The 14,490-nt window shown below is 55.0% G+C and overlaps 1 protein-coding gene across 2 annotated transcripts in view; it reads right to left on the bottom strand.

The window, feature by feature from the left end:
• The window catches only part of ACSL6 (acyl-CoA synthetase long chain family member 6), a 93,462-nt gene that overhangs the window by 40,864 nt on the left and 38,108 nt on the right, over positions 1 to 14,490 (bottom strand). For both annotated transcript variants that reach the window (XM_027098222.1, XM_027098214.1), the window contains 4 exons: positions 4,678 to 4,898; positions 1,177 to 1,291; positions 414 to 478; positions 39 to 140 (listed from right to left, as the gene is read on the bottom strand). In XM_027098222.1, coding sequence (XP_026954023.1) covers positions 39 to 140; positions 414 to 478; positions 1,177 to 1,291; positions 4,678 to 4,898 — 503 coding nt within the window. The remainder of the gene's footprint in view (positions 1 to 38; positions 141 to 413; positions 479 to 1,176; positions 1,292 to 4,677; positions 4,899 to 14,490) is intronic.

The raw sequence follows: 14,490 nt of genomic DNA, 5'->3' as shown, positions 1-14,490 counted from the left end.
CACTGATGCCTCTAAAACCAGTTAAGGCAGGTGCTCACCTCTGGTCGATTTTGTGCAAAAATGCCGATAAACTGATCTGTACACGGTTTACAATTGTGCTGGAGAAGTCCAGACCCTAGAAATTCAGCCCTGTCGGCCACCTGCACACAAACATGGGGCAGTGATGGGAAAGCAAGGACTCTGCAGCAGGGAAGGGAGATCCCCAGGTGGGATTTCTAAGGTCTGATGGAGCTCCCCAACTCCCTACTCAGTGATGCTGGAAGTCCTGAGAGGCTGCTGCCTGGAGTTTGGCAGACAGTCCAGGCAAGGAAAAAAGTGACTCTCTGAGAGCCTCCAGGGTGCCCACAAGCCCCCCCACCCAAGTGCCAGGTCTGTGTGGGTGGACAGGGTGGGGCCTGTCTTCTATTACTCACCTCCTGGTAGGACAGCCACTGATAAGGCTTCTTGGGATTCCTGAAGCCAAGACAGGGTCCATTCCCTACATAGAGATAAGCATGCCTTGTGCCAGGGAGGAGGGCAGGGTGTGGGAGTCACTGAACCTGCCCATCAGACACCTGGATCAATATCCCATCCTGGGAGGCGGTCCATGGGCCAAATGAACTGCTCCCCAGCTGTCTGTCTAACCTGCTGAAGTCCAAGAAGGCCTAAAGTGCACAAGCATGGCATCTCCCCAGGGAGATCAGGAAGGCCCAGGAATGGGAACTGACACAGCGGTAGTTCCCACAATGACCTGTGTGATGCAGCCCCAAGAAGACATGGAGACCTGGGGGCCACTGGCCAGAGGTGGCAGTTTGCCTCTCTGTGACAACTCCCTTCACCCCACGCCATGGGTCACCCAGACATCTCGGAGGCTCAGGTTCAGAACCATGCCAGCCAGTAGCCTGCGAGTTCAAGGCTCACGAGGGGCTGCAAATAGGAGATATAGAATATGAGCAAAGAGACCGCTTAAGGTCAGCAGTTCTCAGGGCTGTAATAAAGCTGAGGTCAGCCCTTGGGCCTCATAATGCAGCTAGCTACTCGTCTGACTGGGTGGCAGGAGGGCCAAGAATGGCTTCTCTCATCTGAACCTGGGCACGACTCACCTGCCATACCCCTGGAACCATGCTTGCTCACCCACACCCTTGTACCTGCTCAACCCCTGCCACAGCCCTTCCACACCCCCATGGCCCCTCTCACCTGAGATGCTAAGTCCACGGCGGAACACCTCGTACATGGTCCTGGCATCGTCATAGTAGTGGGTGAGCAGTTGAGGGCCATCCCCTATCACGGATCGCCGGGCCCCACCACTGTCCTATGAGCCAAGCACAGGCCAGAGAAGCTGGCTGATGCAGGCAGGCAGGGGTATCAGGAGAGGGCACCAGCATGCATCAGGCTGTACATGGCTTGGATACACACCTGGGCCACGTAGTTGGAGCTGGGACACACTCTGTGTGCACTCACACACATGGCCTACACGCACCTGGGCTGTACACACACAAACTCCACACACATTCATGTACACGTGGCTTGTACACACTGGACCTGTATGCATCCACACTCAAACAGGGGTGGCTCATGCCCAGGGGCCCAGTACACTGGTCTCCCACACACATACACACATACAGCACCCACACACCAGGCAGCATACACTAAATGCCCAGAATCTTCAGTTACTGTTCATACGCACCCGTGGTTTACTCATACAGCAGAGTGGGGAGTGTTGGCTAGTCAGGCTGCCCCTGCATCAGGACCAATCTGCAAAGGTGTTGCTGCTATGCACGTAGGTTAAGAATCATTTGGGAGCTGTCTTTAGCTAAGAAGGCTCCCATCCATCATTCACATAACAGTGTGATGAGTTTGAGGACTGGCTGGGAAAAGAGGCCTAGAAGGCGGTGGAGGGAATGGCGTAGCAGATGCCCGGGCCCTCAGTGGTATGGATCCAGAGTGGGACTGTAGCAAACACCATCTGTGCTGGGGGGCGGGGGAAAGGAGCTGGGCTTCTCCTGCCTCTTTCCCTTCCACATGCCAGCCCTCCTCAGGCTCCCCAAACCCAGAACTCTGCAGTATCACAGCTCCATCTCTTCTCCAAGCACTATTTGGGCTGCACTGGGCTGGCCCATGGTCCGCTACCCCTCTTGGAACATCAGGTCTGAGGAAAAATGTGACAGCCACAGAGCCAACAGCCAAACTCAAAACCACAGGCAGCACTCAGCTGTTGTGCAGTGGAAAGTTCTGTTTGGCCAGTGCTTCCTGAGCACCAGGCCCATGCAGGACCTCTGTGGGAATCTGGGGACAGATACAGTCAGACCTGGTTAGCATTCAGGGGGACAGAAATGAGACAGCAAGAGACTGTGTGCCAGCGACAGAAGGGGCTCAGTGGGCAGGTATGTCAGAGAGTGGCCGCTGAGCTGGGTTTTGAAGGATACAAAGAGGGGGCTTCCCTGATGGCGCACTGGTTACGAATCCGCCCGCCAATGCAGGGGACACGGGTCCGAGCCCTGGTCTGGGAAGATCCCACATGCCGCGGAGCAACTAAGCCCGTGCGCCACAACTACAGAGCCTGTGCTCTAGAGCCCACAAGCCAAAACTACTGAGCCCATGCGCCACAACTACTGAAGCCCGTGCTCCGCAACAAGAGGAGCCACCGCAATGAGAAGCCCTCGCACTGCAACGAAGAGTAGCCCCCGCTCGCCACAACTAGAGAAAGCCCGCGCGCAGCAACAAAGACCCAACACAGCCAAAATAAATTAATTAATTAAATAAGGAAAGAAATAGAAAAAAATTTTTTTTAAAAATAAAAGGGTTTACTGGGAAGAATGAAGAACAAGGAATGGCGGTTTCACCAGAGGCAACAGGGAGTGCAAACACATGGGGCAGGAGGCACCTGGGAGACTGTAGGCAATTCGTGCCACTCCAAGTGGTAAATGGAGGAGGCCAGAGAGGCTGCAGATCAAGGTGAGGAGTCTGAGCTTTAGGTTGAGGGCAACGGGGAGCAGGGAAGGATTTTAAGCCAGGGTGAGTGACATGATATGAATTGTTTCCTACCGTGTAGCACACAGAGTAAATGCTACCAGGCCCTCTATGATCTGGGTCCCTCTTACCTCTCTCATCTCATTTCCTACCACTCTCTCCTTTCCTCCTTCACTATAGTCACTCCAGATTCCTACACTCCTGGGGGATGAAGCAAGGGAGGGCTCCATCCTCCCCAGGAAGGGAGACCTTAGCTGTGTCCATGCCCTGTCCTCCCAGCCAGACCCGTGAGGCGACTCACTCTGTGGCACTCAACCTGACCCCATCCAGACCACTGTCACCTCCAGCCCAGAAGCCCCAGTTGCCTCCTCATGCCTGCCCCTGCCAAAGCCACAGCAAAAACGGGCCCTGTCTCTCCTACTACTGACAGCCTCAAATAAATCCAGGCTGTCCATCTCCAAGGGTCCCTGCCCAGTTAATGGGGCTTTGTCCTTGCTGGCCTCTCCAGATGAGTTGTAACTGTAAGCTTACCAAAAATAATTCATCTTAGTGCTTTCTCTGCATCACCTCACCAAATCCTTACCATAACTTTAGGAAGCAGATACTCTTTTTATTGCCCACTTGACACATGAGGAAACTGAGGCTCAGAGAGTTAAGAAACAGCCGAGGACCATCAGGCTAGTAAGAGGCACGGCCAGCCTGCAAACCCACGGCTGCTGGTAACCACAGGCTACTGACGCATCCACAGCCCCTCTCCGCCTCCCAGCCACACCACATGAATCGCCATTTCCCAAAGGCACCAGGTGTGTTATCACACACTCTCACCTCTGCACACATCATTCCCTCTGCTGGAAAAATGCCCTAAAGATCCCAGCCCTATCTTGACCTGAGTCCTCTCCCACCAGGCCAAACTCTGTCATGCTTTTGATCGGTACCTGCACGACATACCATCGAGAGCAAAAGCAAGGTGCTGCACAGTGTATGCGGTATGTTATCCTTTTAAAAGGTGGGCAGACATCTATACATCTGCTCGTGGACAACTGCTAACACAATTCTCAGGGGGAGAGAACTTAGAGGCAAGGGGAAGAAGGTGGAAGCTTTTCAGTCTATGTCCTTTGGTTGCTTTTGAACTGTGTGACTATATTATCTATTCAAAATAAATGGAATTAAAGTTCTTTAAAAAGGCAAAATAAACTCCATAAACTTAAGAAAGAAATCTTACTGGTCCTTCTAGACAGAGCCTGGAACACCCTTGTCCAGGCTGGGCCACCATCCCTTCTTCCTTCAGTGGCTCTACCTGTGAGTCCATGTGCTCTGGGAGGGCAGGGCCCTGGGTGGGCTCAGCTCTGGGTCCCAGTTCCAGACCAGGGTTGGGCACAGGGAGAATCTGGGAGGGAATTTACCTGGCAGCCCCTTGAGCACATGCTTAGACCGCCTACTGAGGCAACGTAAGCCAAGGGCCCCTACCCAAGAAGCAGGCAAACCAGAGGCCCAGGGCAAAGCCAAGGTCAGTCTCTGCCCAGGCTTTAGTTACTGGGAGAGGCAGAAGGAGCATCTAGTAGGAGAGCCTGCCCAGGGCCACTTCTGGGCTTACTGGCTGGCTGCCGGGAGAAACGGAGATTCTCTGGGCCATTTGAGGTCAAATAAGCCATAGTTTGGCTTCTTCCTTCAAGATGCCTGTCCCCCGCCTACTACTTCCCACAGCCCAATTGCTCACACCCTGCTCACCTCCACCTCCTCTGACTGCATCAGGAGATTGCACGGTGGTTGCAAGGCCTTTGGCCGGTGAGTGAACCAGTAGGCGAGGATGGCAGCCAGTGCACCCATACTCACGAGGGTGGTGGCTGAGAGGCTGCGGAAAAACTGGCCCAAGTCGCCTAGCTCGGGCAGCCGCAGCATCCTCAGGATCTCCTGAGTCTGCATCTTCTCCAGAAGCGAGAGGATGAACTCTGCAGGAAACAAGAGGCAGGTGAAGGAGGAGCCCTGACAGGAGGCAAGGGAGCAGTCCTGGGCCTCTCCTCCCACCTGTCTTGTGTCACAGGAGACACACTGATCTTGGCCAGGCCTCGAGCGAGTTGGGGTACACAGGCTCCTGGTGCAACACAGTGTATCCTGAAAGCTGGGTGCCTGGAAGGGCCTTTCCCGGTGACAGGCCAGAGAGCCCTTAGCAGTCATACCTGACAGTCAGACATCCGGCCCAGTTTTCCTGAGAAACATACACTCAGGCCCTGGGCCCTGCCTGACACGTACTTCCACATCTTTCAGGAATAGAGAGCGTGCTCTGACAGCTCTGGAGTTAACACCTCCTGAGCCCTAGGGCCCGGTGTACTGCCTCTCCTGTGTGGTCATAGAATTTTGCTTATCCTTGCTCCTGCGATATGGACTGGACAGAGGGGCAGCAGGTGTGCCTAGCACAGTGCCCAGAACGACAGGGGGTGAAGGGATGCAAACTCCTTCCACTCCACCTCAAAGCTGCCAGCACCAGGCTCTCACCCTAAGGGACCCAGAGAAAGCAAGGAGGCAGAGCCCACAGAACAGCCCTGACAGACACTTCCTGCCCCCGAGATCTGAGGACAATGACCTACCTGACAAGGGTCCAGTGGATGACACACAGCAGAGTCCCCTTAGGCCCACATCCTGGCCCACCATGGGGTCTCCTTGAAGAAAAGTTGGAGCCAAAGGCCTGCCAGCGCCAGAGGTAATGCTGGGGCCATCTTTCTGAGGAATAGCAGAGATCCCAAGAGCAGCCAGGGTGAGGTCCGGGCATTGTTCTCTGACCCCAGACTGCACTGCAGCTCTGCACCACCACAGACCAAGACCCAAGAAGAAGAGCTAGCCCCACCATTAACTAGGCCTGTGTTGTCCTCCCTGGGATCCCATCTGCTAATGTCCAGAGGAAAAAGGAGGTGCCAGAGGGGAGCAGGAGGTAAGCTGGTGGGAAGGGAAAGGAATGAAGGCTCGGAGAGAAAGGGCTCAGCAAAGTGCTGTGTGCACTCCTAGGGGTAACGAGAATCCCTCGTGACATTGCATATGGTGGTCTGGGTGCCACGCTCACCCACTGCAGTCCAAGTGGACACAGTGGGCCTACAGGGGCATATGGAGGATGCCCTGAGGTGGGCAGTGGGAGCTTTTCTGTGAGAAGCACTGGTGACTGAATTTGGTTCAAAGAGGGAAGTCCCCAAGTGCTACCATGTCCTCCTGTTAGCTGCTAAGTGAAGTAGTGTTGGCAGAACAGACACATGACCGGCAGGGCTCAGGGGTCTGTCTGCACTTTGCCTAGGACTGAGGAAGGTAGCCAGGGAGGGCCAGCTGGATACTTTATCCCCACTGGGGCCTTCTTGGTGCTACTGTCCACCTGAAGGGCCTAAAGCTAGAAGTGCTGCATGACACCTATAGGTCTGCCAGCTCAATGAGGATTGTGTGGGCTCCAGGCTGACAGTCACTGGCCTTCCATCCCCAACCTTTGGGAGCATGGCTGTTGTTTTCCTTCTTGGGAAAGAATGAGAAACCCAACAACAGCTACTCTGCAGCCACGGGATATGAGCCAAACAGCAATTTTGAGAAGAGAGAAGAGAGGTCTGCTGAACTCCCAATAAGTGGCATTTGTGCTGAACTGTAACATCACCACACCAAAAATAAGGTCAAGGCTGTGCAAAGCCATTGTAGAGAAAGCAGGCAAAGCTCCGGAGTTCAAGTCCCTTCTCCTGCACTTATGAGCTATGCTAGGTCGAGCACACCCCACTTCTTTAGACCTCTTCTTCCCCATCTTTAAAATGGGGACATTATCACTCAGGCATGTAAAGCTCCTCATACTGGATCTAGCATAGGTGGAGGCATGCTGGGACTAAAGAGATGGCTAGAGGTATGCCTGTCAGACCAAGGAGGCTGCTCAGTCCAGGTAGGAATAACCACTGGACAGAGGTGGCCGAATCCAGGTAGTACGGACCCACAGGAGTTTATGCTCTACAGATGGCACGACAGGCTGTCTGAGTCCGGGGAACATTCGTCAACCACCTGCAGGCTCTGGGTGAGAGAAGTGAGCCCCCAGCCAGCCAGAGCATTCTCACTGAGTCCCTGAGGCGGAGATCCAGTTTTACCAGCAACCTCCTTGAACGGGATCAGTTTTGAGGCCATCCCACAGGAACAAACCACTCCTGGCATACTGGTCAAATTAAGGTTCTGCATCAGCAGAGGGCAGGCTATGGACCGCAGTGAATTCACCAAGGAAAACTGCTCTGGGGAAGACGCTTGGCAGGAGGCCAGCTGGCTTTCCTAGGAGATTTACTTCCTTAAGCTGCAAATGGCAGACTAAGTCACAGCCAGGCCCATCAGATAAACGACTCACTACATAGTGGAAAATCTAGATATGCGCACCAGCTCCTGGGGTGAGCTCTGAGAGCTGAGTGAGGTTTCCTCTAATGGACTGAACTGACTCCATGGGCTAGGAAGCCAAGGCCCAAGAAGTCCTGGCTCAGCTCTAAGGCTCAAGTACGTGGTCCCAAAAGTTTTAGAGAAAACCCCGGAAGGATGCCTTACTACCTCCAGTCCCCAGCCCTTGGCAGTTGCTCACAGGCCCTAAGCTACAGGCGAAAGTGGGCACTGGCTGCAATGCTGGGGTTGTCACAGAGCACAGACAAGAATGGCCAAGGCATCCACCCACCCACCCATCCACCTATCCATTCACCTAGCAGACTCTCATATGGCCTCTGCTCTGAGCTAGCTCAGTGCTGGCACTGGGACAAGCCAGATGTGGGCCTGCCCACAATCTTACGGGGCAAATACATGAGGCAGTGGGCAGTGCCGTGAGTGCCGTTTGGGCTGTGCATGGGGAACCAGAGAAGATGCCCAACTCGGGTACGGAGAGTCAGGGCAGGCTTCTGGCAGGAAGTGGTATTGATGCTGAGACTGAAGGATAAAGAGGAAAGGGTGTCCCAAGCAGAGGGAAGCAAATATGCAAAGGTTGGAGCTGAGGGAGACCATGGAGCACTTAGCAAACTATATATTCTCTCAGGAAATAAAGTCTTGAGCCCATGAAATCTTGTACGAGGGTCAGTGCCACAAGTCTGAGGCTGGTTTCCCAGATGTGCAGAGCTTTCGGCCATCACCAAAGTATCACGGCTTCCAGGAGAGGGAAGAAGAGAACTTGCCTAAACTTCCTAAACTGCTAGTGTGTGGGAGCCCATGCCTACACACTGCACTGCTCGATCCTCATGACAGCTCCACGTACTCATTATAAGGTGAGGACATAGAGACTCCACTGAAGAAGTTACCTGCCATTCACAGGGACACAGTGAGCAAGCAGGGGAGCCAGGACTTGAGCCCCAGACGACTATGGCCTCTCAAACCACTGCCTTGTGTTGCATCGCAACACTAACCCTTGCCTACACTGTACCATCCATACCCAAACCCATGCTCTCCTCTGCAGTAGTGCTGAACCCACAGAAAACCATCTTCAGGCCTGCTCAGAAGAGCCCAGGCAGGTTGCAGGGGGTAGGGGCCACCAGAGCCCGTAAGCAGGGCTCAGCCAGTCAGGCCAGTCACTTGCTCTTCACCACGCACACACCACAGGTGGGCTCCCTCCTGGCCTCACCTTATGAACTTGCCATCCTCCTATGGCTGGGTTCTCTTCCAGGAAGCCCACTCGCCTAGGACACTGGAGGGTGGTGGGAAAAGGGCTTGGCTACCCACTCCTCCTCAGGCTTCTATTTAGGTGTCCACCCCTAAGGAGGCGTCTGAAGTGACTGCAGCTCCTCTAGTCCTAAGGCTGAGCCTGTGCCCCTTCCTGGCTGGGCAGCAACCAGAGGGTGTCATTCGCACAGGCTTGCCAACCTCAGACAGTCACGGGTGCTTGCACATACCGTGAGATGCCCTTCAGACCGCCGGGAGCCTCTGGAGTGGAGAGCTGCAAATTCAGGTCCTCTGAGGACATGGACCTCAGAGCCAGCCTGTGCCACCAGGCCTTTGGCTTGGGGCAGAGCAGAGCCTGGGCCTGGGAGTCTGGTCTTATCTCATTATTTCACAGGGCCTTGGCCTCTTCTGACCTCCTCTCCTTCTCTGTCCCTGGGGTCCCAGCCATGGCTGCCTCCTTCCATGCCCCCAGGAGGCTCTCTTGGTTGCAGCAGCATGGGGCACAGGGGGCATGGGGGAGGGGGACAGCACCCAAGGGAATCAGTGGTGCTGGTGTTGCCAAGAAAGCGGCTATGAGTGTCTGTAAATATTCACCTGGCAGGGGTACCCAGCCCTCAGCATCAACTAGCCTCTTCTCCTCTAGCACATCCTATGCCTTCACCTTGGGCACAGACCAGTTCAGAATACAAAGTGGTGGCACAGGCTGGTTCAGGGCACATGGAAGGTGGGTAGTGAGAGGCATAGCTGTCAAACCCCAGAAAGGGAGAGAATGGGAGGAAGGGGGGCCCTGGTCAGAAGTATTTTGACTTCAAGGGGGCAGAAGCAGAGCCACAGGGCACATTTCCAGTGGAGATGGCCCTGAGACCCATGGCCCCACTCCAAGAGCCCTCTGCTGGTCCAGCTTCCTGACTCTAGACCTTCACGATCTAGCAAGATGGTTCTATCAGGACTACTTCCTAAACACCTCCCAAACCTGACCACTCCTCTCCAGCCTCCTGGCCTGGCCTGGTTCAGCCACCACCAAGTGCTGTCCAGACTCCCACATCAATCTCCTCACAGGTCTCCTTGCTCTAATCAGTGTTTACACTGATACCAAAGTTATGTTCCTGATACACAGACATAACCATATCATGCCGCTGCTCAAAAACATTACCTGACTCCCTCCTACCTTAGGACAAAAATTCAAACTCATAATGCTGGCACTGAGACCCTCCATGATCCTCAGATTCTTCCCTCCCCTTAGAATCACACCAGCTTCGCTCTGTATCAGCCTGGAGGCAGGTGGGGGTCCTTGCAATGGGGTTCCAGGTCTGTGCAAACTTCTGAGGGCTTCAGAAACGGGGAAGCACAAGGCAAGCCAGCAGATCATTAAAGAACCTCCTTAACTCCCAATGAAGAGCTCTGAAATGAAATCATAACCTCCCAGGGGCCAGGGTCCCCAGCAAACAAGTCAGGGAAAGGGCCCAAAGGGAAGTTCTTGTGCTGGACTGACCCGGGTCCAAATCCTGACTCATACTCTTGACAGCTGTATGACCTTGGACAAGTCACTTTACCCCTCTAGCCTCATATCAAAAATCTCATGGACAGAGAATAAGGTACCAGGCATGCAGTAAGGGAGACATTCAGTAGATAGAAGTTAGCTAAGCAGTTACTCTGTCTCTGCCAGCCAAAAGGGCTCAAAGACAACTTGCAAAATTACATGCATTCACATCCTACCTTTCCAGCAGGCTCTTGGCACTGGGGAGGCAGCTGAGCTGGTCCCACTAGTACCAGCCTCCCTTTATGAAGGATGCGTGGGGTTTAGGGAGAGAGCTTACCACATCTTGATCAAAGCTCAAAAGTGGCGAAGGCCCTGCCCCAGGTCTGCCCTCCTGGGGTCAGCCGATGGCAACGAATGCCTGCTCTGAGAAGCCGGCTGGTGGTAGAGGCTCTAGCAGTGGTGGCAGAGTCTCCCTGGCAGCTGTGGCAGCAGGTCTGGCAGGGACCCGGGCACAGAACAGCTCTATGGGGAGCCGCTGGCCCCTCCAGGCCCCCCGCTGCCCCTCCCCTGCATCTGCACACGGGGCAGTGCTGGCTCAGATCAGCTCAGAGGCAAGCAACCCAGCCTTAACCCCAACTCTGCCAGGTTGCAAGAGCCTCAGTTCACACCCCTCTGCTTCTCCCCACCCCTACCCTGTCTTCAGTCCTGGAGAGGAATTCGTCAGAAGGGTTGCCTAAGGACAAAGTCTTCTTACACAACTATCTGTGGCACTGATTAAGGGCCAGGCCCTCAGCTGTGGGCTGGGGACCTGCAGGCCGCACAGCGGTAGGGGTGTTGGGAATGGTGGAAGTGGGCGTGGAGAGGCCAGATCCCTGGTGCCGAGGGCGGCCTGCACCCGCCCTGCACCGTTGCCCAGGAATCTCCTCCAGCACCTTCCAGGGGCTGTCTCCACCCCCAACCCCACAAGGTCACAACCAGTCTACTCGGGGAGAGGAAGGAGATTAGGCACAGTCCCAGATAAAACATCTGCTCAGAGATGCCCTGGGCAGTGGGGACACTCCAGACCAAGCACCAAGGTCAGCAGGTAGAAGATAATGGCTTAGCTCCCCCACAGACCCCAGGGCAGCACACCAGCCCCTCCTTAAAGCCTGCCCTGAGAGACGCTTTCCTGGCTTGCCAGGGGGATGGCCATCCTGGAGCCAGAATCCACACCCAGGCCTGTTGGAACCAAAGCTGAGCCCCAAACTCCCTCAACGCCTCTGGCAGACAGACTGGGACAGTGAGGTCCCAGGGCACCCAGGGCCTCACTCCTGCAAGATTTCTCCACTGGGTGAGGAGTTGGGGTGGTGATTGCGTATGGCCTTTTTTGACTCCTACTTCCAAGGCCAGGGTGTGGCTGGGCTCACAGCAGGCACATGGTAGCCGCTGTGGAGAGTAAAAGGCAGGTCCAGCCCACAGGACCCAGCTCACCACTCCCAGGCCCTACTCACAACCGGTGCTTCCGAGTCTTCCAGGACAGGGCCGCTGTCTGCCCAACACCATCCGCCTCCTCTGCAGCAAGACCGCCCCAGGTCGCCGCACAGCACTCTGAGCTCCCTCTCAAGAGCTGTGTTCATAACCTGCCTGGAAACTCTAGAGCCCGCAGGCCTTGCAACACTTTTCCCTGGGGCTGATAGGGCTTCCACTGCTCACCCCACCATCTGGGGCAGGTGGGCCGCACAGAGAGCTTCCTGCCTCAGCAGCACTAACCTGGAACTTGGCAAAAGCTTGCCTGGGCCCCCAGGCCCCAGCCTCCGGCAACACACCTGGAGGAAGCTTTACAATGCACAAATGCCTGAGGACCAACCCTCAGCCCCCAAAGCCCCTTTTCCTTCCTTCTTGGCAGGACCTTTACTTTTCTCTGTACCTTTTCAGAGATGTTGTTAACTAAGACGAAAGCCTCCTTTAATGCTTCTCAGGGCAGCTTCTGGGGCAGAAAATCCAGTAGACACAGCCGAGGTCCTGGCTGACGGAAAACCACACAGGGTGCCAGAGGCAGAGAGTCACGGCCCAGCAGTGCTGCCCCGGGAAGTGTGTGGCCCAGGTACTAGGTTAAGAAAAGCACAAATCTCACCATCACACCTGTGTGACCCTGATCTGTAGAGACACAAACACAGCAGCCCACACTCAGCTGGCCCCCACCCCATCCACACAGGGATTCACGCTTGTCTGTGCTGTGAGAGGGGCTTTCTCTCCACCTTCCTCCTGGGTTTTAATTAGAGTCACAGAACCACAGATGACTGGGGCAGACATGGGGTCAAGGGCATCCCCGAGCTGGGAATTGCCAGGTGAGACCCACTGCACGTTCCCCCAAGAGAGACGGGCCCAGGATTCAGGGTTGCTGGGTTACAGGGTGGCTCGCCTGCCGAACCTCCCTGAGGAGCCTGATTATAGCTCTGAAGGTTTACTTAAGCCTCTTGAATGTAGAAAGGCCTAACTAAAGTTGTCTGTGCCTGACCACTGCACAGGGCCCCTGTCTCAAGAGCCCGACCCCACTGTGAACATGCCTCCCCTCCAGCAATTCACTGGGCGTGGGAAGCAGCCCGCAGCACCCTCCGCCCCCATCCTCAGGCCAGCACCTCTTAAGAATCTCACTCACCCTAAGCCCTGGTCAGGGAACGTGGGCCCACAGTCCTGACAACACCACCAGGAAGCCAGGCTCAAACAATACTTTCAGACACTTAAAAATACAAATAGCCTTGAGAGCAGAGGAGCAAAGAGAAACAGTGTCTTTCACGAGCTCTGAGATAAAAGTTGTCCTTACCACGAATCAGGCCTGACAAAATTCTCAGAACGAGGAGGGACAGCAGAGGTTATGACAGTGGCAACGCTCCCTTTAGAAATATTTCCAGGGGATGAAGACTAGGACAGACGGTGTGGATGAGCCTTGGCCTCATCGTCCTTCCTTCCACACCAAGCCCTGGGATGGCAGGCAGAACCCTAGGGACAGTGGCAAGGGCCAATGAGCGCTACACAAGCAGAGGACACCCCCTGGCCAGGCCCCACTGTGCAGGAAGCCAAATCCTGTGGCTGCAACATGATCCTTTCCCCTCCCAGCCCGTCTAGGTTAGGGCAACCAGTGTCCTGGCCTCAGGAGCAGTGATCCATTTCCATCACTGGCCCAAACTGAGGACACAAGGCAAACCCTACAGACTCAAGCTCAGAAAGAGAACATGGGCTGCTCCAGGCAGGGCCATGCTGTCAGAGCTCAACTGCAGGTGGCCAGGGTACAGGGGAAACAGGATGTAACCACCTCCAGCGAGGGGGAAGCACCTTGCAGGAGGGAGGAGGGTTCTGTTGAGATGTGGTTTGGGTCGTTGAGGTGGGGAGAGCAACAGAGGGATTTGCTTTTGCCCACTTGTTCCCTCAGGAGCAACTGGGGACAACCTGCTGGGGCAGGGGGAGGGGAGATTCACAAGACAGAACCTAAGACATATCCTCAGTCAGGGACGGGGAGCAAGGAGATCAGGAACAGGGCGGGAAGGAGAGTTCTGAGAAGGGGACAGAGTCCTAGAAAGAGCCTACTGGATGCTGGGGCTCCTGGGAAGGAGGCAGCGAGGCTGGGAAGATAGCATTTAGCTGCAGAGGGAAAAAGATGGTGATTTGTACTATATATAGCCTCATGCTTTTGAAGTCCCAGCCACAAGCTAACAGGACCCATCCGCTCACCTGACCTAGCACTTTGGGGTTTTAGGATGCCAAAGTGTCCCAGGCAAGCTGTCCTTCCAGATCCCAGCCAAAGGGACCCCTGCTGCAGCCAGGAGCCAATAAGGCACCTATACCCACCATTCCAGGGGTCACTGTTATTTTGCAGGAATGACAATGAGCAAAGAAAAGGGAGTTTTGCTTTTGGTTAAAGGCAAATTTTCTGGGACTCTGATAAACACCTTAATTTTCTGGCTTCCTCATACTTTGACAAAGTTCCTCTTCCGAATGGCGCAAGGAGAAACAAATCTGAACCTCACTCCGCTCAGCAGAAGCCTGTGCTGTTCAGTGGGACCCTGCCACCTCCTCAATCATCCCTCTGGAGGCCAGGACCACACAGCAGCTGCTGCCGTTCACCACCCTCCAGCCACCAACACCTGCTGTTGGCCGGTGAGAGCCGGTGGCATCCACAGAGTTAAAACCAGGCTCAAGCAGCCCAGCCCTCAGCTGGTCCGGAGGACTGAGAACGCAGGCCTCCTTTTCAAGGCCAAGATGAATGGGGAATATGCAAATCACCGCCTCCCAAGGAGCAGCGGCAGGGGAGGGCCCACTGCTGGCAGGCCCACACCTCTCCACCAGGGTCTGTCACATGAAAGTGTTTGTATTCCTGCCGCTGCCTCTGGCACCCGGCCAGGCTGGGGCTGTTCTCACCGGAAAACAAAAATCTCTTTCAGACCAAAGCAAAACGA

This window comes from Aethalodelphis obliquidens, unplaced genomic scaffold (genome assembly GCF_003676395.1).
Source record: "Aethalodelphis obliquidens isolate GAN/ISIS:26980383/991018 unplaced genomic scaffold, ASM367639v1 scaffold4, whole genome shotgun sequence".
NCBI classification, from domain to species: domain Eukaryota; kingdom Metazoa; phylum Chordata; class Mammalia; order Artiodactyla; family Delphinidae; genus Aethalodelphis; species Aethalodelphis obliquidens.
The sequence above is the reverse complement of the archived record's forward strand: the minus strand, read 5'-3'. Positions and strand labels throughout refer to the sequence as shown.